Source organism: Aulonocara sp. 'chitande type north' Nkhata Bay, linkage group LG3 (assembly GCF_057382095.1).
Source record: "Aulonocara sp. 'chitande type north' Nkhata Bay isolate Kocher_YH1m ecotype deep benthic linkage group LG3, A_spYH_male_GT1.1, whole genome shotgun sequence".
In the NCBI taxonomy this organism is placed as follows: domain Eukaryota; kingdom Metazoa; phylum Chordata; class Actinopteri; order Cichliformes; family Cichlidae; genus Aulonocara; species Aulonocara sp. 'chitande type north' Nkhata Bay.
Window position 1 is genome coordinate 1,950,210 of NC_141346.1, and position 26,427 is coordinate 1,976,636.

Sequence of the window (26,427 nt, forward strand, 5' to 3'; positions counted from 1 at the left end):
CCGCTTGCAAAATTGCGGAACGACCATCCTGGATCCATCAGAAATGAAGCCATCTAAACTCAGCCGACACAGGCTCGCCCAATTGTTGTGATCTCGCCCGGTGGAGGGGTCAGCCTTCCTGGCCGGGGGGTCTACTCACGACAGGAGGGTGTGTCCTGTCGTCATGAGGTGGCGGCCCTGACCCTGGCCGGGCTCCTCATCTTTGCTTCCGTGAGGGACAACAAGTCACGCTATATGAAGAAAAGGCAGACACTGTATGACAAAGGAAAGTACACCAAGTTTCCCCATGGCTACGCCACTAATTTCTGGTGGCAGTTTATGAACACTACAGCTCACTTGAATAATAAAACTGACTGCTATGCATGTACCCATATGTCCCTATCCTCGCAGACGTCTGGCCTGTGGCCGTACAGCATACCTGAAGCTCGCAGTTGGTGCCTGTTGGGCCTGGCAACACATCCAGGCTACGGTACTCTTTGGTCCAAGGCCAACTACAGCATCCCAGCAAAAGCAACCTGGAGGTCATCATCACCCACAAATGTGAACTGTTCCGGACAGACCAACCTGCTGACCTGGCCCCAAGTCTCAGACCCACTGCCTGATGTAATTCTACTGAACAAGCTGAACGCAGCGCAACTGCCAGTATGTGTGATGAACAATGGATCGCGGGCAGTGGGGGAGCTGCCTACTCACCTATCTACCGGATGCCACTACAAACAAAGACTCAGTACCAGACAGGATGTGCACGGACGGCACCAAGCAGTAAAGGAACCAGAGTTTCGCATCTGAGGAGGAGTGAAACTCTTACAGAGCTTGATCCCCGGCATTGGAGCTGCCGAGGTGCGGGATCATGTGGAGATCAACCGATATGCTCTGCTACGACACATCAACTTTGCCAAAGACCCTGGGACCGGCTTTAGCAGGAGAACAGAAGGCCATCAGAACGATGGTGCTGCAGAACAGACTGACACTAGACCTGCTAACAGCATCACAAGGAGGAGTTTGTAAGCGGAGACATTTATGAAGCTTTGCAGAATTTGACCATTCTGCAGAAATATGTCACTGACCACACATCTGGAGCAGCTACACCGCCATGTCTAAGAGTAATGATTTCAAAGATGATAACAACTACAATGACTGCTTATGTTGCCGTGCCTCAAGAAGAACAGCACCCCGTTGCAATTCTGTTAGAGGAGAACTTGTAATAGCTACTAATAAATGACGTGGTGATTGAAAATGACTTGTCAAGTGATCATGCACTGATTAACACATTAGTAGTTATGCAGGTACAACATGAGGTTTATATTCTTTTCTTTTTATCATTTTATTTTTGTAGTTTTAGTTTTGTTTTCTCTTGATTATTCCTTTTGTTATTTCATTTACCATGCTTTTCTTTGTTCTTTTTATTATTTTATTATTTGTTTTATTCTTTAGACCACATGATTTACATTTCTGCTATGCTGACATTTTGAAAATTAAAAATTGCTTAAGATACTTAATAAATAACCTTCACAGACAATTGTTGTATACATTTAAAATAAATTAAAACAGGAGGGAATGTTACAGGAAAAATGATTCTATGTTTCTTTACCTTCTTTTAAATGTACAAAGATGCCCTTTGTCTATGGTTAGATTAGTTTAGAATTATCCTTTTAGACTTTCCCAGCGAAGACATCTTGTTTTGGGACATATTGTTTTAGATTGTTTTATCTCTCACAGCTTTCTCCCAGCTCTCTGCTGACGAGACTAGCGCCACATATGGAGTTGTTTATTTTATCTGTTTATTATTTTCTTATCCTGTTCTCACTGTCTTTCCTATAAAAAGTGCCAAGCCTCTGTTCACGGTGTGAGTTGTTCTTGCAGCTCACCCGTGTGCACGTTAAAGCATAAAAAGTAACCTTGTCTCATTGTGTCTTTATTTCTCCTGAGTCTTTAACAGAGTTTTCCCCCAACAGTCTCGGCCAACAATTAAATAGTGTCGCCTGTCCGCCTCTTTTCATGGCTGATGTCTCCACAGTTCAGTTAGCAAGCATTTAGTTAGCACCAGTGACTGCACTAACAAACACACAGCAAATAGTGAAAGTTCGTTAGAGAAAGCCGGTTGGGTGGGGGGGTTACATTACTAGATGATTGTGTCTCTCTGTGTAATTCCACCTTAATAAATGACTTCCTGTTAGCATGAAGTGCTTCTGTAGGACTGATGTCATTTTCATGGTTGGATCATTTAAATGAAGCTGGACTCAGATGCAGTAAATAAGTTGATTGATCATTAATGAATAAAGCTGGTGTTAAGATTCGTTCGATTTGGGTAAGAGAAGAAAGCAGGCTGAGTCCAGGTAGATGTCAAAAATAGTGATTTTATTGCACACACTTTGCGCAGAAGTGTGGGAAGAAAAACTTGCAAGACATTCTCCGCAGGGCGGATGCTTTTTCATTCTTATATTACCCTGATGACATCACACAGTTAGACCTTACTGGAAATGATAACAGTCTCCCCATAGTCCAAAGTTCTCCTTATACAAACATCAGATGATACTTTTAGAGAAAATCAAGTGTGTGTGACATGTCATGTTGTGCAGTTCTGTGAGACTGTGTGTCCAACTAGAGAATGTCCTGACACGACCTCCCTGTGTAAATAAGGGTGTATGCGAACTTGCGTGTTTACATAACTCTCTATGTGCATGTTCTGATGTAGGCCTGCAAATGAATTAGAACAAGGTCCTGCTGGACCCTCCAGTTATGGACGGTGAATACAATGCTGTGGATACCATTTGAGACTTGATTAAAATGATAATAATATGCATACATTAATCTTTACTCAGATTACCATAGATATAAAACAAAGATTATACTGTCATCAGATTCAACAATGATGAATGACTGATCAATGATAGTTATGATTACAAAATGTCACCATAAGAATACAAAGTAAAATATCTCTTGTCCACACTGGTCAAACACATCACGTGGACACATGTGATTGTGTGTTGTAGTATTGATCCCAATGCTGGTATCAGTCCTGGATCAATAACACTGGATGGATGCGTTCAGCACAGGGGCGGAGCGTGGGGGTGGCTTACTGGGCTCAAGCCCGGGTTGTTTTGTCAGAAGCCCGGGGTCTTTTGGAGTGTAATTTTTTCATAGTTAGATGCCTGGCTGACAACTGTATAAAAGAAAAAGTACACACAATATTCAAAGCACATAGTGCACACTGTGGGAATTTACGACTGTGCGTGAATCCCCCCTGATATTGGTATGATCCAAGCTCAGGCACTAAGCGACTGAGCGAGGGGGCGGGGCAGCTGCTGCCTGTGAGTGCGCTGTTGGAGAAACGGAGCCAGCCATGCTAAGGAGAGCTTAAGTTTGACCAGGTACCAAAGAAAATCATTCGTACTGTACAAATAATGTAAATATGACGGTGCATCACGAAAGATTGATATCAAACTGATCACTTGACCCATATTACGTTACTTGCTCTTCAAGTGAATCAACAAATGGCGAAATGAAAAGCCGAACAAATGCTATTTTTTTTAGAGAGTCTTAGCTTACGTGTGTTTATTTCATATTTTCAGTTCTTACCCTCCCCGACTAAATCGGTTTCAGTTATGCACTTAAATATAAGAATGGACATTAGAGGCTTCTTTCAAAGAAAAAACTCAGGTAAATGTTATTTTATATATTATGCTTTGTATGTTGTTCAGTATATTTCTATGCAAAACAAGAGGAATTTCAGTGCACAGCAGGATATTCACATTTGTAACCAGATATTTACACTTTAGGGAGAAAACAAAACATTTTTACTGTACAACATCAATTTAGAGTAAACTTTTGTTTTAGATAAATATTGAAATATATTTTGAATTAGTTAAATGTCAGAATAAAGAGAGACAGAGCTGTCTATTTTTTTATCACGTTGATCAAATTTAGGAGTACATCTACACTAAGTTTATTGCTAATTAATAAGAAAACTCCAGATGATTCCATTCTGAGCTGAAGAAGCTTCTGATTGGTTCGTAGAGTCCATGTGAGTAAACTGGTGGCACAGCTGTGGATGCATATAAGGCAAAACACAGAGCCTGTTTCTGTGACATGGGAACATCAAGAGATGTCAACCAAAACACCAGGAAGAGAACTGTGGAGCTCCATAAGTGTGGCTCAGTTTGAATACAATTTGGTGCCATTTGCTATTAAGAAATACAGACAGTTTCTCTCTTTACTCTTAAAGTTAACAAATATGTTTTTATATTTATCAATCTAAAAAAATAAACATTTAGTCTGATTTGATGTTACAATTAAAAAAGTGTTTGTGTTTTGATCTGAAGAGTAAATATCTGGTTTCAACTGTATATTTGATGATTGTCAGCACAAAGAGGGAGAGAGAGGAACAAAGAGGGAGAGAGAGGAACAGAGAGGGAGATGGAGAATGTTAAGGTTCAAAATTGAGGAAGGAGAGTACAAACCACCATGGTCCAGAAGCTCTTGGTCAAACAATGATTTTAATGAATACACACGTGTGGGAAGAACAGGAATTGGTCTTCGACTTACTCAAAGCATACACAGATTTTTATAGCATCAGGGTTTGAATTTACTGACGCCCCTTCATGCGTCACAGATACATTTTATACATACATCAAATCAAAACCACAATGACTTTTAACACAGTTCAAAAGAACATCGTCTTCCATCTTCATAACAGGTGCATCCTGTCACTGCTGGATGCTCGCTTGTCATCTTGACACCTCAGCAGCAGTTCTGCGACAAACTGCTTTTTGCAACCCCAGCAAAACATAATTAAACTTTCCCCTCTAAATGATTCTCTCTAACTGAGTGTGTGTGTGTCTGTGTGCTAACCACAATTGCACCCTGTTTCACCTCGCCGACTAGCTCCTGACCTCTAACCAGACAGAGAGACAGAAGCCACTCTCGTATATGTAATAATCGAACTGAAACTATAGATATATCATCTACTTAAAATAAATGTTTTAATCAAGAACCTCTACTAAAGCTTAATACAAGAATATGAACATATAAAAGATATTAAAAATAACCTGATATAAGTGTTTTGTAAGCATGTATTGCAGTTATCCTTCTATGTTCTAGTTTTCCCTCAGCATGGATCATCTAGACACACTAGTGAAGCTTAAGACCTTTAATAAACCTGAACATCAACTCAAATAAGCACAGATATGCATTGTGTATAAAATAGTTATAACTGCATCTGGAATACAAGGTTAATATAATAATTGTATGCATAAGCATCTTAAGGCCTTCTTAAAGCTATCTGTTACTTTGTTAAAGCAATGATCAATTTGAATAACCTAGTAATTCAAATAGCCTCGTCTTAGCCTGCTGCTTAAAATAACTTTCTGCTTTCACTTCTGCAAACTCTCTGCGACTTCCTGTCAGCCTGCAACTTAATCTTTCTGAAAGACACACACTGTTTAAACCTCTGAATACAATATAAACTACAGATTATATTATTAATGCAATGGTAATGATGACAATTATTTAACAATAGCAGTAAAATAATTTCCCTGCTCCACATTCCCTCTCTCGACCTCTGGAACACCAGAGGTCGCAATACATTGTGTCCTGGCTCAGCAAATCAGACAACCTCATGTCATCTAATTGGTCCAGTAATAAACACCAGCTCCCCTTCGAGAACACTCCATGTGTAAGCTTAGGTTTTCTCGGTCCCTCTCTTGTGGTCGTCGAGATCTTCTGCAAAGGAAACAAAACACCTTTTCCTGGACCTCCCTAACTTATCCTATTTGGGACTCTTTAATCAAAAGCCTGATCCTAATTATCTTCTTAACTTATTGACTTGTATTTATATTCTTCAACGTTACTCATCACTTTAAAACTCTTTAAGCGCTGGTTTCACATCCGGTTGCTCGCTCTATTTTCCCTTATCTGATCATCAACATCCTGTACACAAATTGTCGCTGCTGCAAGTGCCTCTACTCTAATCTTAAGTCACCTTTTACAAGAAAATCATTATAAACGCCTATTCTACTAAAAGCTCCAAAAGAAAACAACCACTTTAATCAATTAAGTTTAAGCATATAAGCAATTACTCCTGTATACATTTCATCATAGCTAAATGCTGCCTTGAAACAACTCCTGTGTGTTAACACTAACTTCATTTTAAAACCTCACATTTCCTATGTTATAGCCTGTGTTTGGTATAGCCTTTTCATTTCATTTTGCTCCTTTTAATGTAACAATACCTTCTAATTCTAATTTATCAGACTTAACCAAAATATATGCTTTCCTTCCTCTTTGGTCCTTCTTTAAGTTTAATTAAAAGCTAAATGAATTTAAGGCCTTTTGCCTGGAATCAATACTGTCATGTGTGTTTCTGGACTCTGTGTCTGTAAGCGTGTGCAATCCTTTAATTCAACTCATATCATCCTCACAGTAGATTGGCTAATCATAACGCTAGCCAAAGGCTCGTGACCCACAAGAGACGAATTGAGCCACAACTCCTTTAAAGGCACAAAATGCAATATGTATAAAAATCATTTCTTCGTATAAGCTCTCCCCTTTATCCTAAAAATAAATCTATGTAATATCTGTATGTGTACGCCTACATTATAACCACTTCTTCTAGAAATCGAAAAAGAAATCAAACCTGTTTTCCTCCTTCAACCCTCACTAATTTTCCCTCTAAGATTTATTCACAGCTTTGAAAAACCGGCATTGTATCTTCTAAACAGGATTCAGTTCACTTTAATCCTTTAACCTTAACATAAAAATAACAGTTTCAGTTTTACCATATCCAAATGATCAAAACCCCCAAACATAATCACACATAATAAGAACCAAAAAAGTCCTAAAATGATCCTAAATTATTAAACCCTAAATTCCCCCTTTTATTTTGACACATTTCATGTGTCACAATACTACACAAAACTTAAAATGCTCAGTTTTTCCCCACTCATGATCCAATCTATGTCCTAAAATAAACTTAAAACAGAACAATTATCAGTCATGTGTTCCTCCAATTAATGGTAACTGAGTTATATCAAAAATGTTTCCCCTTTAACATTTGGCATTCTCCCAACAATATACTATAATCCCATAATCTACCCCAGTCTACAAAACAGAAATTTTCTCTGGTAAAAGCCAATTGTTTGTCCACATTTATTCATCCCCCTTCATCCAGCCACACACATTCACTCACATGCAGTCACACCATATATTTGCTAATAGTGGAGCTTATTAGCGCAACTGATCAGATTCTCCACCCTCAGCAAAATGAGCTCATTCATTTTTTATTTTCCATAGGAAAATATTTCTTTATGCTTTTGGACTGGATTGACTCGCTACAATCCTACAATTTTGGACAGGGACTCACGACCTGATCAGTCCCCACAGGTAGCTTTCTCCTTGGCCAGTTGTAATCTGGAAAGCCCACCTTATATTTGCTCTTCCCGAGAATTTGTCAGCGCTGTTCCAGGCCTGCTTAGAACCGAAATAAAAAAAAAAATAGAGCTGATTATTAGCTCACAAAACACAAAACAAAATCACCTGACAGGTTTTCTTTAAGTGCACTGTTACAAAATAATGGGCCCAATTCTAGACATGTCCATGTTTAATCAAACTCCCTTTTTAAAAACAAAAACAACAACAACCCGAACCTAACTGACAGAATCAACCCATCACCACAACAACCTCAACAACCTTAAACACACAAGTTTTGCCACCACATAATTTCACCTCCTCAATACACCGAAAGTCTTGTTAAAACCACACAATTTGCACACAAAAATCACCCCCTTTATGCACTTTAACATACTTAAATTCAGCATAAAACCCCCTTACGACAACATATAATCACTAAACTATAAATTTCCTACCCCAATCTGCACTTCTCTTCTCTCTGCTATGCTTCCTCTTCTGAAAGCCTCAGTCACACACATACAGGAAACTTCTTCGTCACCACTCACTCCAGCTAATTTGCATACTGAGTCATCTCTCAATGAGTTGCCGTAACAAGAGAAACATATGTTTAAACATTACCACCTTATTAAATTATTTTATTTCTTTCTACAGTGATCACTAATCTTGATCACTCAGTATCAGAGCACTCCTAAGTCCCCTTTTTTACAACTACTTTAATCACTTTTTGTCTTCATAACTCACTCCCTTTGTCATATGGCTTCTTCTATTCCTCAATTACAAACTCAAATGTATTTTCTTAAACATTCACACCATTGTATCATTCATACAAAATAGCAAGCTGTTCTTCATTGCATATGTTTGTGTTCTTAGCCAGGTTTAATCAGTGTCTATGCATTAATCTCCATGAGCTTGTCTTGTCTTTATAGGGTTAATGCATTTTCTGTTTGTGTGTGTGAATTTGCATATGTTGCTTTTGCAGTGTTTCAAACTCCTGCACAATTCTCCACTTAAGCCGTCAGTTCTCTTTCCCAAATCTGCTAACCCAAATTTTAAGTTCCCACCGTATTAACAGCATTCCTGCTCCTCAGCCACAAGTTAGGGCCCACTTGTCAGGTTTATGGAGACATGGCGCTGTGAACAATTCAACCAGAAACTTGCCTTGGCATGTCCAGTCAAGTTAACCTACAGGTTTCGTCCGACCGCTGCATGTGGAGAATTGATCCAGGTCTGTTTCGCCCCTAAAGAAACACAACTGAGACATTTTCATTATTATCATAAGTACTTAAACTACCCGTTTCCCTCTCTCTGGTCAGAAATCCCAACTTATGTCATGTATATACGTGTAAGCAGGTCTTCATTGCTTTTCCTATGTATTTTGTTAATGTTCAGTGAGTGTAAGCTGCTTTCTTCATTGCCTCTGTATGTTATAGTCAGGTTTAATTCATGCATCTTTTCCCTAATTTCTTAATTCAAAACTATCTCACTTCTGATTCTTTTCAAAAATAATTTCACATACTTAAACTTTGTCTATGTGTGTTTTCTATTCATTAATGTAATTGTCAGTTATTTTCTCTCTTCATTTTACCTTCTTTTGTTTACCTCTCTGTTTGTGACGGTGGACATCTCTAAACCATCATGAGTTCAGGCTTTCATTTCAATCCAATTACACCCTGTATTCTCACAGTCGAACTCGTCCGGCTTCACCTCTCTGTTTCTCTTCAGTATTTTCCTTTTGGATCAAGTCCCAGCCTGGCAAAATATCACATTCAGTGCCTTTAAACAGTCATGTCACACTGTTCTTACCAGCCTGCTGTTCACCGTCCATGTTTCATCACGTAGTTTCTTCTTTTCTGTTGATCCTTTCAGTTGTCTCTTTCAAGATTACTCCAAGCATGGCAAATCTGACAATCAATGTCCAGTGCTTTCCACAGCTCATTATCCCACTGTTCAACTGCCCAGCCTGTAATTTACAGTACATGTTTCCACCTCGTGGTTCCTTACATGCTGCTGCTGATGTCACCAGTCGACAGTGTCAAAGGTTCAGTAGCACTGACTTTTGCCTGCTATTAATTCTTGAAGTCCACGATGTTCTGTCGGTCTTCATCAGGAGATTAAGTGTCCTTTGAGCTGCTTCTCAGGATGGGGACAAGTGCGAGGTCAAGCTGTAAAATTTTTAAGCCAAAATCTGGCCTGTTTTCTCCCAATTATGCTACTCTACTGGTTTTGGCGCCATACTCAAAATTCCAGGTTGAGAGAAGTCCACCTTTATTTATCTGTAATCTGTGTTGAAACACTAAAACATACGATTAATATCCTTTTCATTTCTTTTCTCAAAACCTCCATACTTAATCTGCCTAGAGTTTAACTCATCTGTTTCTCTCTCTGGGTGCTCACTTGTCACCATCACTTCCTTTTATGGGCATGTAACTTCCTGTCACACACACACAGCACGCAGCTTCTCAGAGCAGCTCAAGCTGCTTTTCTGTTTCTGCAGGCTAATCAAACTTATTTTGTATTTACAATCTACAAACCCTCTGTAATTCTACTAACTTTTGATCTAAAATGTAGCATCATTCACACAATGATTTCATAATCCTCTCACACACACTGCCTTTTAAATAAACTAAACTCTTTGCATTTGTCAGCATTCCCATCACAGCCTTCAGCGTGCTCACTTTCACTCAGTACCAGACGCGGAGATGGACATCTCCTTCACCTAACATAAACTAAATTACCATATCAACATACAATTACTGAAATTCAAACTCAAATACACCGTCTGTTTTAATAAAGTCAAAGAGTAAACGGGTGTACCAAGTGTATGTACTTATGTGTTTTTAAACTGAAAAAAAAGAAACTCAAACTCTTATAACATCACTCATGCATCTCTTAAATTAAAAACACTTTCAAACTTTAAAACATCCTACTTTACATCACCAAAGAAATACCTCTCACACCTTTATTCATCATTCAAAACCTTCTAGTCACCGCATTCACACACTTAAACTGTGACCAGAGTTGAGGAATATAACTCAAAACACACTTTCCTAAGAGTATTTTAGACATGCTTGTCATAATCAAAAAGAGCAAGTAAAAAACAAACAAACAAAAAATTGAAACCTCCATTAATTCTCACCGCACACACAATAAATTGAAAAAATAAAACACACCAGCAACTATTGCTGGAGAGAAGTAATATGTTAGTCTTAAGTATATACAGTGCCCTCACTATATTTATATATCTACATCCAACTTCAGTCAATTACTATACATCCACTATGGCAACTCAATACTTTATTTATAACCCTCTAATAAACATAAATGGCATCTTAAACACACACTCAACAATGTTTGCAGCAGTATTTGTAAAACCAACTGTGGTTTAAACAGTTCACTGCTTACTAATTTGCATTTTCACACTCACACACACACCGTCTAAAATAGCAGCAAGCAGTCAGTGCATTGCTGACTCGACACACAGCCTCCTCTTTTTTTTTTTTTTTACAAAGACGTCTTATATTTACAACTGCACAGATTTTAGGCCTTTTAACACCTACCGAATTTTGACAAATTTAACATAACGGTCCAACCGATAAACTCCCTGAGTTTTTTGCGACCAATTAACCAGTATCAGACTCTAACTGTTTCTGGCCTCATCTCTAAAATCCCTAACTCAATTTAAAAGCGTCAACCAACCCAAACTTTGCCTGAAGCTCTATTTTTGGCATTACACAGCCAAGGCTTTCCCCGAAGTTTTAAGTTAAAGTTACACGCCCGAAGTCCAACTTCTGCTGGCCAAAAAAGCGCAGACTACCGTTCCAAACGGTAAGGAGACTCTAACTCCTAGTGATTCTGGAGTGCCCCAAACTCCACAGTGACCAACTGACTATCCCTCTTCGAGGACAATGTCTAAGCGTCCTTGGCATTGGCAAGCGTTACCTCTGAGCACTGCGCTTCCTAGCAGACTCTAACTGCCGTCCTAGAATAATTTATAATACTTTGAAACAACAATCAACACCCAAAACAAGTGTATGACTGAGGCAGATCGACCCTGATGGACAATGGGGACTCTAACCCACAAAATGACCAACAAAGGTCTGACCTAATGACCAACCGGGACTTTAACCCACAAAATGACCAAATTCCCTACCAAACTACTTGAGACTCTAACTCAATTTCTTTGGGACTTCAACCCAGTATTTCTTAGCAGACTCTAACTGCTTTCATTTCTTCTTAGCAGAACTCTAACTGCTTCAACTCATGAGATTTTTCATCAAAATCAAAACAGACATCCACCAGTAATTTCAGTGAGTAGACTTAAATTTTATCATATCCAATTTGGCACCCTTTGGAAATAATTCAACAGGTAGTGCCTTACCTTTGGATAAGCCGGCTTATGCCCACTCACTTCGACCACTGGAATTCATGTCTGCCCGTCAGACCACCTCAGAGACCACCGAATTTCTCCATCTACACCTCCAATTCTCCCTCCTCAATTACCGGACGAAGCCCCCAAAATGTTAAGGTTCAAAATTGAGGAAGGAGAGTACAAACCACCATGGTCCAGAAGCTCTTGGTCAAACAATGATTTTAATGAATACACACGTGTGGGAAGAACAGGAATTGGTCTTCGACTTACTCAAAGCATACACAGATTTTTATAGCATCAGGGTTTGAATTTACTGACGCCCCTTCATGCGTCACAGATACATTTTATACATACGTCAAATCAAAACCACAATGACTTTTAACACAGTTCAAAAGAACATCGTCTTCCATCTTCATAACAGGTGCATCCTGTCACTGCCGGATGCTCGCTTGTCATCTTGACACCTCAGCAGCAGTTCTGCGACAAACTGCTTTTTGCAACCCCAGCAAAACATAATTAAACTTTCCCCTATAAATGATTCTCTCTAACTGAGTGTGTGTGTGTGTCTGTGTGCTAACCACAATTGCACCCTGTTTCACCTCGCCGACTAGCTCCTGACCTCTAACCAGACAGAGAGACAGAAGCCACTCTCGTATATGTAATAATCGAACTGAAACTATAGATATATCATCTACTTAAAATAAATGTTTTAATCAAGAACCTCTACTAAAGCTTAATACAAGAATATGAAGCATATAAAAGATATTATCTGTTACTTTGTTAAAGCAATGATCAATTTGAATAACCTAGTAATTCAAATAGCCTCGTCTTAGCCTGCTGCTTAAAATAACTTTCTGCTTTCACTTCTGCAAACTCTCTGCGACTTCCTGTCAGCCTGCAACTTAATCTTTCTGAAAGACACACACTGTTTAAACCTCTGAATACAATATAAACTACAGATTATATTATTAATGCAATGGTAATGATGACAATTATTTAACAATAGCAGTAAAATAATTTCCCTGCTCCACAAGAATGAGGACAGAACAGAGATGAACAAGAGCAGGTGAGACACACATGTTAGTCAAATGGTCGTTTGCCAAAAGTATCACCATATCACAGGTCCTCATGTATCTCGTACCTAGTGTTTCTTTTTAGGTTTGTTATTTTTCAAATTCTATATTTATTAAGTTCTGCAGGCTTGTTTGCACAACAAGGCTAAACAATTATATAAACTTTTCTCAATCTAAATATTGTACTTTGGTAGAATTAAAAAATAAGTGTAGTGCAGGTCTATGATGATTTTAGTGCTGCTATCATCTAGTTCTGATTCTGGTTCTGTCTTGGTTAAGTCCTCAGTAGTCCTGATTTTGAACTGTTGTAGTCCTGTTTTAATTCCGGATCAGTTCTGGGTCTGGTTGAATTGGGGTTTAGTCCTCGTATCTTGATACAGCCCTGACCTTGTTCTGCCTTGCTGCTTAATTAAAAAACTAGTTTAAGGTGTCCTGCACATGTGATATATATTTTCCCTATATGAAGTCATTCTTTTTTGAACAGAGCCTATTAATCTTTCAGTCATTTCTACCCCCCCCCCCAAGAAAAAAAAAAAAAAATCCCACATGCATACTACTCTTTGGGCTAAGCCCTGGGTGTTTCAAATGTCTGGCTCCGCCTCTGGTTCAGCATGGAGCCCCTGAGCTGTGTTAAAGAAAAACATGGAAACTGACAGGTCTGTGTCATTCACAGTCTGTAACACTTCTAAACAACAGAGGCTGACCCAAGTGCCTCAGAGCCAGGCACGCTCACATCACAGCTCTCTAAATAAGCCAGTTTCAAAATAAGAGCTGAAAGCTGTGTTTGGTTGTGATAGCTTCATTTTCAAATGATGAGCTTTCGACAATGAGTGAAACAGTAAGAGCATTTGGAGAGTTTGGAAACATCCCATTAAAAAAGAGAAATCAAACATTTGGATTCATTTTAATGAGCTCAGACTTGTTGAAAATGCAGAGGAGCTGGTTGTGAACTGAGCTTCAGAGAAACACAACATACTGAGATTCACTGTGAAGCTTTGAGTGGAAAAAGACAGAAACAACATGTGGATCCTGGAATAATGGGAGCTTCCATCTTTAAAGGACTGAAGAGGAAGAAGTTTACAAGGAATCATTTAGAAGAGTTTCAAACATCAACTGATTGAATCCATGAATCTGAAAACGTGTTTGTGAGTGAAAGAGACAGACATGTACAGACTGAACTATCTGTTCAACAGTCAGAGTGTTTCTGTAACAGGAGACACTCTTTACACTCCACTCAGCACAGGGACACTGAGGAACCACAAGACCAGAACATAAGTCCAGGATAAAGAGTTTGAGTGAATGTGGTGTTGAGGGTGTGGAGGTGGATCAGAGTGTCAGAGGAGACTCTGTAGAAGGACAGAGTGCCAGCAGGACAGTCCACATACACTGCTGCTCTGTTAGAGACATAGGAGGAGGAGGAGGAGGAGGAGGAGGAGGAGGAGGAGATGGATGTTTCTCTGTTATTGTGCCTGACAAGCTGAGGAGCATCATTATAGCAGTACAGACTCCAGGACTGATCATTCCATCCAAACAAACAGTCATCACTGTTTCCCTTCCTTCTGATGCTTCTGTAACTCACTGATATATCAACTCTTCCTCTCCACTCGACCTCCCAGTAACAGCGACCAGTCAGACCATTTCCACACAGCAGCTGAACCCACCCATCAAATCTCTCTGGATGATGAGGATATGACTGAACCTCCTTCACACATGTCACCTTCCTGTTGTTGTCAGACAGTTGGAGCTTTGTGTGCACTGTGTTTGTGTCGATTGTGAGTTGACAGGAATCTGATGGAGAGAACAAACACAATCCAGCTGCAGTTATTGATCCATCATCTGTTCATTGATTGACACTTTAATGATGACTCCTGACATGATGAAGATGGTTGAATGTGTGCTGCTTTGTTTTCATGAATCCCATTAAAAACACACTTACACTTCCTCAGACCTGGTCTCAACCATCGGACTCCAGCAGGCTCCACCCTGAAAGGAGGAGGGGGGTCAGAGCAGCACAGTCAGCATGCACACATGGACATTACATGGCTCTCATACACACACTGTTACACACTGATAAAGGAACAGTCCAACATTTTCACAAATACATTTCAATCCATACATGGATCAAACTGCTGATGATTTGGACTGATCCTGGATCTGTCAGTACATCACTGTATTTAATGAAATATGACTGATTCAAACTGTGACCTTCATCATCGTTATATTGCTCTTCTATATAGCTGGATAGGACACCTCGCTGCTTTTTCTCACATTCATGACGATTACTAAAATGCAACTGCTAACTTTCGCCAACATTTGCCTCCTTTTTGGCTTTACTTGAAAATCCATGCTTGCATAAACCAATGGATTATAACAATACGTATGGAACCAAACCCGAATTGTTACTACTGCTGTAAAACATAATATGTTTGTCGGTGTGAAGCCAAACATAGTTAAATGTTTTAGGAAACACTGGTGAGACGCTTCACCAAACATCTAGCCTGTGAGCTGTGGTGAGGAAACAGACTTGCTGTACTGAAGTTTAGGGTTAATGAGCTCTCATCCTGTATAAATCACTAATGATAAGACAGACATTAAATGGAGAAATCCTCCTCCTGTTTCTGTGCTGTTTTTGTCATGTTTATATCATACAACTTGAGTGTTTCACCTTTGTTAAAGACCAACATTTGTGCAGGATCGTATGTCCTGTTTCCCCTTTTTCTGGGTGTTATTTGGCACCATTAGTGATACTGTCATTCCTGCTCCACCTGTTGTCCCAATTTCATCGAATGAAGAATTAAAAAAATTTCATTCTTCATTGTAATGTGAAGAACAATATCTCTCCTGTGTCTAGGTCTGTTATTTTAGAAAGCTTTTTCATTTAATGTATTTATTTCACACTTGGTTCAACAGTTTCAACAGTTTTGTCCTTTCATAGACACAAACCATAGTTTTTATCACTATAACTCGCAACAACCATGCGTGAAAAGGAGCAGGAAGAAGAAAAGATTCTTAATAAACCCTGCAATTTAGAAATCAAAATGGGATTTTGAAATGTATCAAAAGCTTTTTTAAAATCAACTAATACCCCAATTGTGTATTTATTATTACGGGTTGCAGATGAAATATCTTCAATAAAGGCCAACAATGCTAATGCTGTTGTTAAGTCAAATTGTTGAATGTTGTCATTGTGTTTCTTAAATTTGTAAAGTCTTAGTTCAAGCAGTAGGATCAAAGCCATTCCTTTGATCCTGACCACTTCTCCAGCCAATTTGGTGCTGGGGGAGGCTGACGTGGGTTTTATTGCAGATACATTCTGTCTGAAAGATCTGTTTCTTGTGTTGTAAGCTTCCTGCTTTTATGATCCTTCTGGTGAGCAGGAGGTCACACAAACGTACCCCCATGACACACACACACTCACATGCATACAGGTGCATGCACACACACACACACACACACACACACACACACACACACACACACACACACACACAGTGCCTTGTCTTAGAACCATTGGGGGTTTTTACAGTGGGAGGTGTTGTGTTGTATTGTGTAAACTGTAACTGTCATGGGAATAAATAGCTGCCAGGAGAGCTGCTCTTTGAAGGATTTGGGCTAGAGTGAGGTGAGGAGCTAGGTGAGGAGCATTGCTCCGCCGCCTGGTTCTAACCAAAGCTTCCCTCGTTAGCGAGTTAAAGATGTTCTGTTATGTCTTGTGTTCTTCATGAGGAATAAGTCTCTAAACTAGCGAGGCCTGGGAAACACAGACTCAACAGCTGTTGATCTATTTTTTCAAAATCCAAATTCATTTTCATTTATTAAATTAATTTATTAAAACTATGCTTATCTCCTGATTTGTCAGGAGATAAGTGTTGAGACCAGTAGTAAAACATATGTTATTTTATGACCGTAGTCAATGTAGTTGAATTATGATAACAGCTGTAGGACATATATTATCCTTTAGTTTAGATGGTGTGCTGTGTATGTAGTTTAGTCCTTATTCTACTCTTGAGTAAAAGAACATAATCATTTTGTAGTTCATTAGATAAAGTGTGCATCACTCTGTATCCTTGATCGGCTGTGAATGTGTTACACTGTTTTCTTGACATGCTTTATTGTTGAATCATAAAAAGAAGGTTATAAGCAGGAGACTTTGTGTCTAGGGCAGAAGAGACAGACCACATTCCATACCCCCACCTTACAGAGAGCAGAGAAACAAGGAGCCGAGGTCATAACTTAGGCGCCGTAAGGGAGAAAGAATGTGAATGTTTAGGCTTTTACGACTAGGTGGGGGCCACTAGAAGCTATAAGAGGCTGTGAAACCCGTCACCATTTTTGGATTTGCTGTGACCCTCTTCATGCATGTCTCCCCATCATGATGGTTCTAATGCTCATAAGTGTTGAATTGTATGGAAATAAATGATTGTTGATTGAGCATTGATACACCGAGTACTGTCCTTCCTTCAGCCGAAAGATTAAAAGAATTGGGAGATTTACAACATAAGCCAGGTAACACACACCAATTAGTTAAACTGCAGGAATGTCTTAAAGACATAAAGACCTGGATGGCCACTAACTTTCTGCTTCTTAATTCAGATCAAACTGAGGTTATTGTACTCGGCCCTGAAAAGCTTAGAAATATGGTATCTAAGCAGATTCTTACTCTGGATGGCATTACCTTGGCCTCCAGTAACGCTGTGAGGAACCTTGGAGTCATTTTGACCAGGACATGTCCTTCAATTCAAATCAAATCAAATCACTTTTATTGTCACATCACATGTGCAGGCACACTGGCACAGCACATGCGAGTGAAATTCTTGTGTGCGAGCCCCACAAGCAACAGAGATGTGCAAAACACAACAACACAAACGAGCAAAATACAAGAATGGCCAACCTGAAACTAATAAATATATGTACAATATATAATAGTGTATGCATTTCTGGATGTGTATACTAAATGTTTTTCTACGTGTGTGTGTGTGTGTGTGTGTGTGTGTGTGTGTGTGTGTGTATACACATTTTTACAAATTAAATAGTAAAAAATAATAAAATAAAATATATAAAAATATACAGAGTTGAGACATGTGCAAAACAGCGGCATTACTGTACAGTGTGTAGTGCATAATGTTGAAGTTCCAGTAGTGAAGCTGAGGTGTCTATGAAGTGTTCAGCAGTCTGATGGCCTGATGGAAAAAGCTGTCTCTCAGTCTGCTGGTACGGGACCGGATGCTGCAGAACCTCCTTCCTGATGGAAGCAGTCTGAACAGTTTATGGCTGGGGTGACTGGAGTCCTTGATGATCCTCCCCGCTTTCCTCAGGCAGCGCTTCCTGTAGATGTCTTGGAGGGAGGGAAGCTCACCTCCAATTATCCGTTCAGAGCACCGCACTACTCGCTGGAGAGCTTTGCAGTTGTAGGCGGTGCTGTTGCCATACCAGGTGGTGATGCATCCAGTGAGGATGCTCTCAATGGCACAGTGATAGAAGGTCCTGAGGATGCAGGGGCTCATGCCGAATCTTTTCAGTCTCCTGAGAAAGAAGAGGCGCTGCTGCGCCTTCTTCACTGTTTTGTTTATGTGTACTGAACACGTAAGATCCTCAGCCAGATGTACTCCAAGGAACCGGAAGCTGCTCACTCTCTCCACAGCAGCGCCGTTGATGGTGATGGGGGTGTGTACTTCTCTGCACCTCCGGAAGTCCACTATCAACTCCTTTGTCTTTGCGACGTTGAGGGTGAGATGGTTGTCTTGACACCAGTGGGTCAGGGCGCTGACCTCCTCCCTGTAAGCCGTCTCATCACCGTTGGTGATAAGACCCACCACTGTAGTGTCGTCCGCAAACTTCACAATGATGTTGGAGTTGTTAGTGGCTGTGCAGTCGTAGGTGTAGAGTGAGTACAGGAGAGGGCTCAGTACACACCCCTGTGGAGCACCAGTGTTCAGTGTGATGGGGGATGAGGTGATGCTGCCCAGTCTGACCACTTGGCGTCTGTCAGACAGGAAGCTAAGGATCCAGCTGCAGAGGGAGCTGCTCAGTCCTAGATCCTGCAGTTTCCTGTCCAGCTTCGAGGGAACGATGGTATTGAATGCTGAGCTGTAATCTACAAACAGCATTCTCACATACGTGTCTCTCTTCTCCAGGTGTGACAGGGCAGTATGGAGTGTCAGGGCTATGGCATCATCAGTGGACCTGTTGTGGCGGTATGCGAACTGTAGAGGGTCCAGTGAGTCGGGTAGTGCAGAGCAGATGAAGTCCCTGACCAGCTTCTCGAAGCATTTGCTCACGATGGGGGTCAGGGCTACAGGTCGCCAGTCGTTCAATGAGGAGATGGTGGAGGATTTGGGTACAGGGACGATGGTGGCCATTTTGAAGCAGGCTGGGACTACAGACAGAGAGAGGGAAAGGTTGAAGATGTGTGTGAACACTCCAGCCAGCTGAGCCGCGCATGACTTGAGGACGTGGCCGGGAATCCCGTCCGGACCAGTAGCTTTGCGCGCGTTCACCTTCCTGAAGCACTTCCGCACATCCTCCTCAGACACAGTGTGCGCACTGACGTCATCCGCGGTGCACACACTGTCCGGTCTCATGGTGTTCGCTGTGTCGAATCTAGCGTAGAATACGTTTAGATCCTCACACAGAGAGGCCGTGGTCTGTGGTGTGCTGGTTTTCCCTCTAAAGTCTGCGATCGTGTTTAGTCCCCGCCACATACTCCGAGGGTTGTCAAACTGTTGCTCCACCCTGTCCCTGTACTCACGTTTGGCTGCTTTGATCGTCTTCTGGAGTTGGTAATGTGCGTGTTTGTAGTCCGATGTGTTCGCGGAGGCAAAGGCGGTGTTCCGTGGCGCCAGTGCCGCGCGAACATCTCCGTTAATCCAGGGTTTTTGATTTGGGAAGGATTTAACTGTTCTGGATGGGACGACATCTTCCACGCATTTCCTGATAAATCCACAGACTGAGTCTGTGTACTCATCAATGTCCCTAGCGGCCACGTGAAACATTTCCCAGTCCGCGTGATCAAAACAGTCCCGCAGCGCAGACTCCGATTGGTCCGTCCAACAGTGCACCGCCCTCCGGGTTGGAGCTTCCTGTTTCAGCTTCTGCCTGTAGGCGGGCAGGAGCAGGACGCTCATATTAAACAAATATGTAAGACTGCGTTCTTCCATTTGTGCAACATCTCTAAAGTTAGAAATATCCTGTCTCAGAGTGACGCTGAAAAACTGCTTTTTATTGTTTGAGAAATATTGTTTAGATGAATCCCATTGTGTCACTGGAAATTGTCATACATGCATTTGTTTCATCTTGTTTAGACTACTGTAATTCTTTGTTCACTTGTTTATGTAAGGCCTCCTTGGAATGTCTGCAGGTTGCTCAGAATGCTGCTGCAAGGCTTCTGACCAAGTCTTCCAAGTACTTTCATGTTACAACCCTGCTGATCCAGCTGCACTGGCTCCCCATTAAATTCAGAGTCCACTTTAAGATTATTACTTTGACATTCAGGGGTCTGCATGGACAAGCACCAGCACAGATCAAAGATATTTTACATCCATACATCCCCAGCAGGTCCCTGATGTCAGGTGATCAGGGCTTACTGGTTGTCCATCATACCAGGCTGAACACGAAAGGTGACAGAGCTTTTTTAACTGTGGCCACCAGACTGTGGATCTCTCCCTTTGAGCATTTTTTCTCTCTTGGCTCTTGACGGAGGCGGTCGCACTTTCTCCCTCTCCCTTATCTTTCCCACTTGGTTTCTCATGTCTTTTGTATAGTCTCGCTTATTCTCTAACCCAAAGAGAATCTCCCAGACTTGTTCTTTAAAAACCTAAAGAAGAATTATGGATTTGATCAACTGGTCCCTTAACGGAATTGACACCCTCCTGGGCTTGGGAGAGCCCGATTGTCCTGCGGAGACGTTTGCTGCCGGATACTCGATGGTTGGTTGTGTCGTGTGTCTGGTGATACTCTCAATGGAGGACATTGAATGACATCTACCAATTCGGAACCAATCAGAGATAGTAAGGGGCGGGACCTCGCTGATTGGCCATGGTCCAGTTGAAAGTGCAGGTGGAAGTGGGAGGTGAGTAGCTTGAATAAAGCGATATCAATTCATTAAATCCTGAATCGACTTTTAAATATAACTGTGTTTTGCCAGAAATGCCAGATTCTCAGATTAAAGCTCACAAAACCAGTTCAACAACAACCAAACAGCAGATGAGAGCAGGCACACGGACTCCACACAAAGACGTAAACACAGAACGGACGCATCAAAATCAGCTTTGTCTTTCTCGGCTTTCTCACCCGACGGCCCGCAGACGGACACGCTGTCGGAGCTCAGCGATCCTGATGCGTCCGGTCCGCGCTGTGTTTACGTCTTTTTGCGCTGATTCTGAGCTGCAGGTTTTGTCTCTCCAACCAAAATTCACCGAGCCAGCAGCAAAAGAAGCAGCAAACTGCGCTTCACATTTGATCAATGTCCTCATGAATTTTGCTGTTTTGCTTCCACGACTATTAAAATCACACTTCATGCACAGCTAGCTCTCTCTCTCTCTCTGTACTTCAAGAACAGTTTCCCGTCTCCAATCTCTGTTTTCTGTATTATTCATTTGCTTATTACCCACCAGTCTACCGTTGTTCACAGCGCTGTGGCTGCTGTCTTTTTCTTTTCTTTTTTTTCACTTAAATGACCTCGGACAAGAAAGCCTATTTTTTCTGTTGTTCAATACTGAAGAAATTTAAACTTTATATGCAGAACATTGTAGAATATTTTAAGGTTATCTGCTATAAAAAGCCAGACCAGGAAAATCTCCTTCATGTTTTTCTGTGTTTTATTCTCAGTTACTTTCACACAAAGGCATCTGCTGTGATGTTAACAATTCTGATGAAGTCAGTACTGATAAATGATCTGGGACTCTCCTCAGCTCTTTCTGGGACAGTGGCGCGGCTGCCCCTCTGTTGGTCTTCCTTGGTCTCTTGTTTTCTGGGGGCCTCTGGATGTCTGGAGTTTTGATCTCCTCCATACCTGCTTCATGCCCTGGGGGACGGGGCTGTGGCCCCCCCACACCCTCTAGCAGATCATTACATGAAGGAACCTTTTAAAAAAAACAAGCGCGTCCATGCTCACAGGTGTACACACGGGTGATCACACCCACAAACTACACCCTTTTTGGCTCCTACCTCAAAGCACACTGTGTTCTGTTGATCTTATGTGCTGCACAATAATGTTTAATATTTAGTATTTACTGTCATATTCACATATATCCATTGTGATGTTGTTTATTCTATTACTCTTGTTCTCTTCTGCTTGTTTTCTTTTTTCTTTCTCAACAGGTGATCCAGGTGATCGATAGATGCATTTTTTTTCTTTTCCTGCCCATTCTGTTGGTTTTTGTTTTTTGCCCTTCTCCCCCGTCCCTCTTCTCAGCTGTTTCTCTTTCCCTCTTTCTTTCTCCCTTCTTTCCCCCAGTCAAGTCTGTCCCGTATTCAGCAAGTGAAAATAAAATAAACAATAAAAGGTGAATCAAATAGACCATTACGGCAAGGCTGGGATGGTCCATTTGGTAAAGTAAATCCGTTGGGCATCTTTCTTTGCCTTTAGACAATAATTCTGATGCAAAAGAGCCAAACGGGACAGGCAAAAAAAAAAAAAAAAAAAGTACTGATAAATGATCAGAATTATAATATTTCTGACTGTCTGAGGCTAAGTTGAATCGAATCGGGACTTTGAAAACCAGAATCGAATGGATTATAGAAATCAGTGATGATACCCAGCCCTAGTGAGCAGCCTAGCCACGACAGAAGTGGATATAGCTGTAATAGGAAAAGAACTATTGCTAACTTTTCTGTTAAGTTAAGGCCTGATCCTTCTGAAATTCATAGCCAGTGCTCTGACACGGTGTCATCAATCTTTGAATGCTGAAAAAGCACAGTGTATCCAGAAAAACACATTATATTATATCAATTATTATAAAATTTGCGTGCGCATAACTTTTGTGCTGGTACGCCTAACGGTACGCCCATAGCAAAAAGTTAGTCCAGAGCCCTGTCTCCCCACATTACATTAAACTCTTACAAGTCTAGAAAAGGAACTGATGGACAGAAAGACATCAACTGAGTGGGAAGAATTTTGGTTTTTGTCAGTGACATTTATATTAATCAGGCTGAACTTTAATCATACTTTAGACCAACCTGTTTTACTTATTTTTTCATTTGTGCTTTGGTTTAAACTTTCTTTCCCTGATCTTTTCGTGTCTTCTGTTATTAGACCTGAGATATGACTGCTCTATGCTGTTGCTGTTGACTCCAGTTAATTCTTCAAGACATGCTGTGTAAGTAAATATAAACAACGACAGTTTGATCTGCATTTCTTGAAAGATCTTATCTCATGTCGGGATGAAATATTATTGTATATTCATAATCTATGTTACTATGCATAATCCTTATTATTACTGTTGCATCATTTATGATTTATCATTGTTATCATTTCATTGACACATTTATGGAAACTGGTGAGGTTATATTAAAGTCTGTATTTTAGGTGTTAGCATAAGCACATAATCTTTCATTGCAGGTGCAACTGTAATCATGTTATACACATATTGCATAATTAAAGGGTTGAAGCTCGGTTAAGTTAATTAATGGTTTGAAGCTACGGGCAGCGCGATGTCTGGCCAATCAATGGAGCAAAGTTCAAGCTGGAAGGATTGCTTATATATATATATATATATATATATACATATACAATTTCACATATGTTTTCTATGATTGTTTAAGAAAGGAAATAAAGGCCGTGTGCCCTGTGCTGTGGAGTTTGCCTGGTAACAGATGACGTAGAGGGAGGTCATACACTTAGATTAACGACACAGACATAGCCTGTCTGGGTAAACTGATTGCAAGTGTTGTTTAAGTCTAGACAAGTAGAATAAATAGATGCATCTGGAGGAACTGAAAGAGGAACTGTTCTGTTTTAGTGATGCGAGTTACTGGTCATCATAAGTATAAATATCACAACCACCTATTGTAAGGAGGGAGATGGAGCCTGATGTTTTGCAGTGCCTATCTTCACCACATATATGTGTTTTAATAAAATAATTTGTGTTGACCCACTATGGACTCTCAGTCGTATGTCTCTTCCTCAAAATTCGAACCGCGACACTCACAAACTTAGTTTAGAGGGTCAACACTGTCTGCACAGTATATACAGGGTGGGCCATTTATATGGATACACCATATATAAAATGGGAATGGTTGGTGATATTAAAGTCCTGTTTGTGGCACATTAGTATATGTGAGGCAAACTCCTCAAGATGGGTGGTGACCATGGTGGTCATTTAGAAGTCGGCCATCTTGGATACAACTTTTGTTTTTTCAATAGGAAGAGGGCCATGTGACACATCAAACTTATTGGTAATGTCACAAGAAAAACAATGGTGTGCTTGGTTTCAACGTAACTTTATTCTTTCATGAGTTATTTACACGTTTCTCTTTGTTTACAACCATTGACATGTCGAAGAAGTAAAATATGAGCCTACTTTATGCACTGGTGAGCAGGAGTGGGAAAAGGAAGGCGCGATCTTTACACTTTTCCTTCAAAGTTGGGTGCATGATATTATCCAAAATGTCTGAGCATGCTGAAGCATTGAAAGTGTCTTTCATGGGAACCAAGAGGCTGAGTCCAGCTCCTGAAAAATAACCCCACACCGTAACCCCGCACCAAACTAACACTCATCCAGTGGATTGCCAGAAGTGTGATACATCATTCCAGAGAATGTCTCCACTGCTCTGGAGTCCAGTGGAAGCGTGTTTTATACCACTGCATCTGACACTTTTCATTGGGCTTGATGATTTAAGGCTTGGATGCAGCTGCTTGACCATGGAAACCCATGCCATGTAACTCTCCATGCACTGTTCATGAGATAATCTGAATAACCCATAAAGTTTGGAGGTTTGTAGTGATTGACTCTACAGAAAGTTGGTGACCTCTATGCACTATACAACAATCCCACTGACAGATGACCCATTAAAATGTATTAGTGAGGAAAGTTTACAGCTGAACTTCTTGTATCTATACCACACTGGGATTCACTGAACTCCTGAGACCAACCACAAATGTTTGTAGAAGCAGTCTACATGCCTAGGTGCTTGATGTTATACACTTGTGACCACAACAGTGATTATAACACCTGAATTCACTGACTTGGATAAAACAAAGTCAGAGTGAAAAAAACACATTTAACATCAGTGCACTGTTAAACATGCATGATGGTGGCAAAAGGTAGTTATCATTATTGCTCCAATGGGATTTTTTGTAGTTCTCATAGGTAACTAACTCGTAAATATTTAATTTAAATTAAATTTTATTTATATAGTGCCAAATTACACCATTTGTATTCTAAAGGCCCTTTATAGTATAATGTAAAGACCCCAAATAAACATATTACCCCCTCTGAGCAAGTACTTTGGCGACAATGAGGAAGAAAGGGAGAAAAAAAGTTCCTTTTAAAAGGAAGAAACCTCTGGCAGACCCAAAAAAGGGTTGCCACAACCAGTTGGGGTGAGATGAGGAAGACAGATCAAAAGACACACAGTGAAAGAGAGCCAGAAATTAATAATACCTCATGATTAATTGTAAAGATTTGTATAAACACATAATGAGGGAAAAGAGGTGAAAAAAGGAGAAACACTTGATGCAACAGATAGATAAACAATCACACGCAGGAAATTTCTGTTATGTCTGCATGACATGACAAACAGGAATTAAAGAATTAAATTATTTAAAGGAAGTGTTTCCAGCTCTTCCTCCTCTATCAGACATTGTCTCCAAACCTGAGAGTTTCCAGTCTCCAGCCTGGATCCTTCAGTCCATCGTACAGCAGCTTCGTTCCTGAGTCACCTGGATGATTGTAGCTCAGGTCCAGCTCTCTCAGATGGGAGGGGTTGGAGCTCAGAGCTGAGGCCAGAGAAGTACAGCCTTCCTCTGTGATCAGACAGCCTGACAGACTGCAGACACACAAAACAACAATACAGCTGTGAATACTGCACGTAAAGAGTGTTTTATTTGTTTTTCTTATTTCCAAATCTAGAGCCATCCATACATTTGACGAGATAACACTATTGTTTCAAGTTTAATTATCTAAACTCTCTTTTAGGAAACACTAAGAACCACAACTAAGACAGCACTCTGAAAATGAATAAAACACTATACTTTCTTTATGGCCTGATCATTTGGGAGTTTGTGAGAAAATGATTTTAATTAAACTCTGAATTTAAAAGGAAGCCACTTAATAGAAGCTATTATGGGAGAAGTACGATCTCTCTTTCAGTGCCTCTGTCTCTGTAATCTTACGGCAGCATTTTGGAGCAATTGAAAACTTGTGTGGGAGCATTTAAAAAATAACTTCTATATAAATTCTTTAGGTCTAGCTGCTGTATCAGGTGTGTTTAAGCCTCCGTTCCCTGTGCAATAAACTGTCTTCTGTTCACTCGCACTCTGAGCTTTTCAGGGTCGCTGCCATAGGGCAAGAAGCAGGGTAAACCCTGGACAGGTCGCCAGTCTGTCACAGGGCAATTTTGAATGACCAATCACCTTAA

The 26,427-nt window shown here is 40.5% G+C and overlaps 2 protein-coding genes across 2 annotated transcripts in view; both read right to left on the reverse strand.

Annotated features, from left to right (window-relative positions):
* LOC147333447 (E3 ubiquitin-protein ligase TRIM21-like) overlaps nt 1-26,427 on the reverse strand; it is a 525,380-nt gene that overhangs the window by 335,458 nt on the left and 163,495 nt on the right. The window lies entirely within an intron of this gene.
* Nucleotides 13,395-26,427, reverse strand: part of LOC147333459 (protein NLRC3-like) — a 59,026-nt gene continuing 45,993 nt past the window's right edge. The window contains exons 8-10 of the mRNA XM_086267060.1: nt 25,663-25,836; nt 14,786-14,832; nt 13,395-14,637 (exon numbers count right to left, since the gene is read on the reverse strand). Coding sequence (XP_086123186.1) covers nt 14,084-14,637; nt 14,786-14,832; nt 25,663-25,836 — 775 coding nt within the window. The 3' untranslated portion in view covers nt 13,395-14,083. The remainder of the gene's footprint in view (nt 14,638-14,785; nt 14,833-25,662; nt 25,837-26,427) is intronic.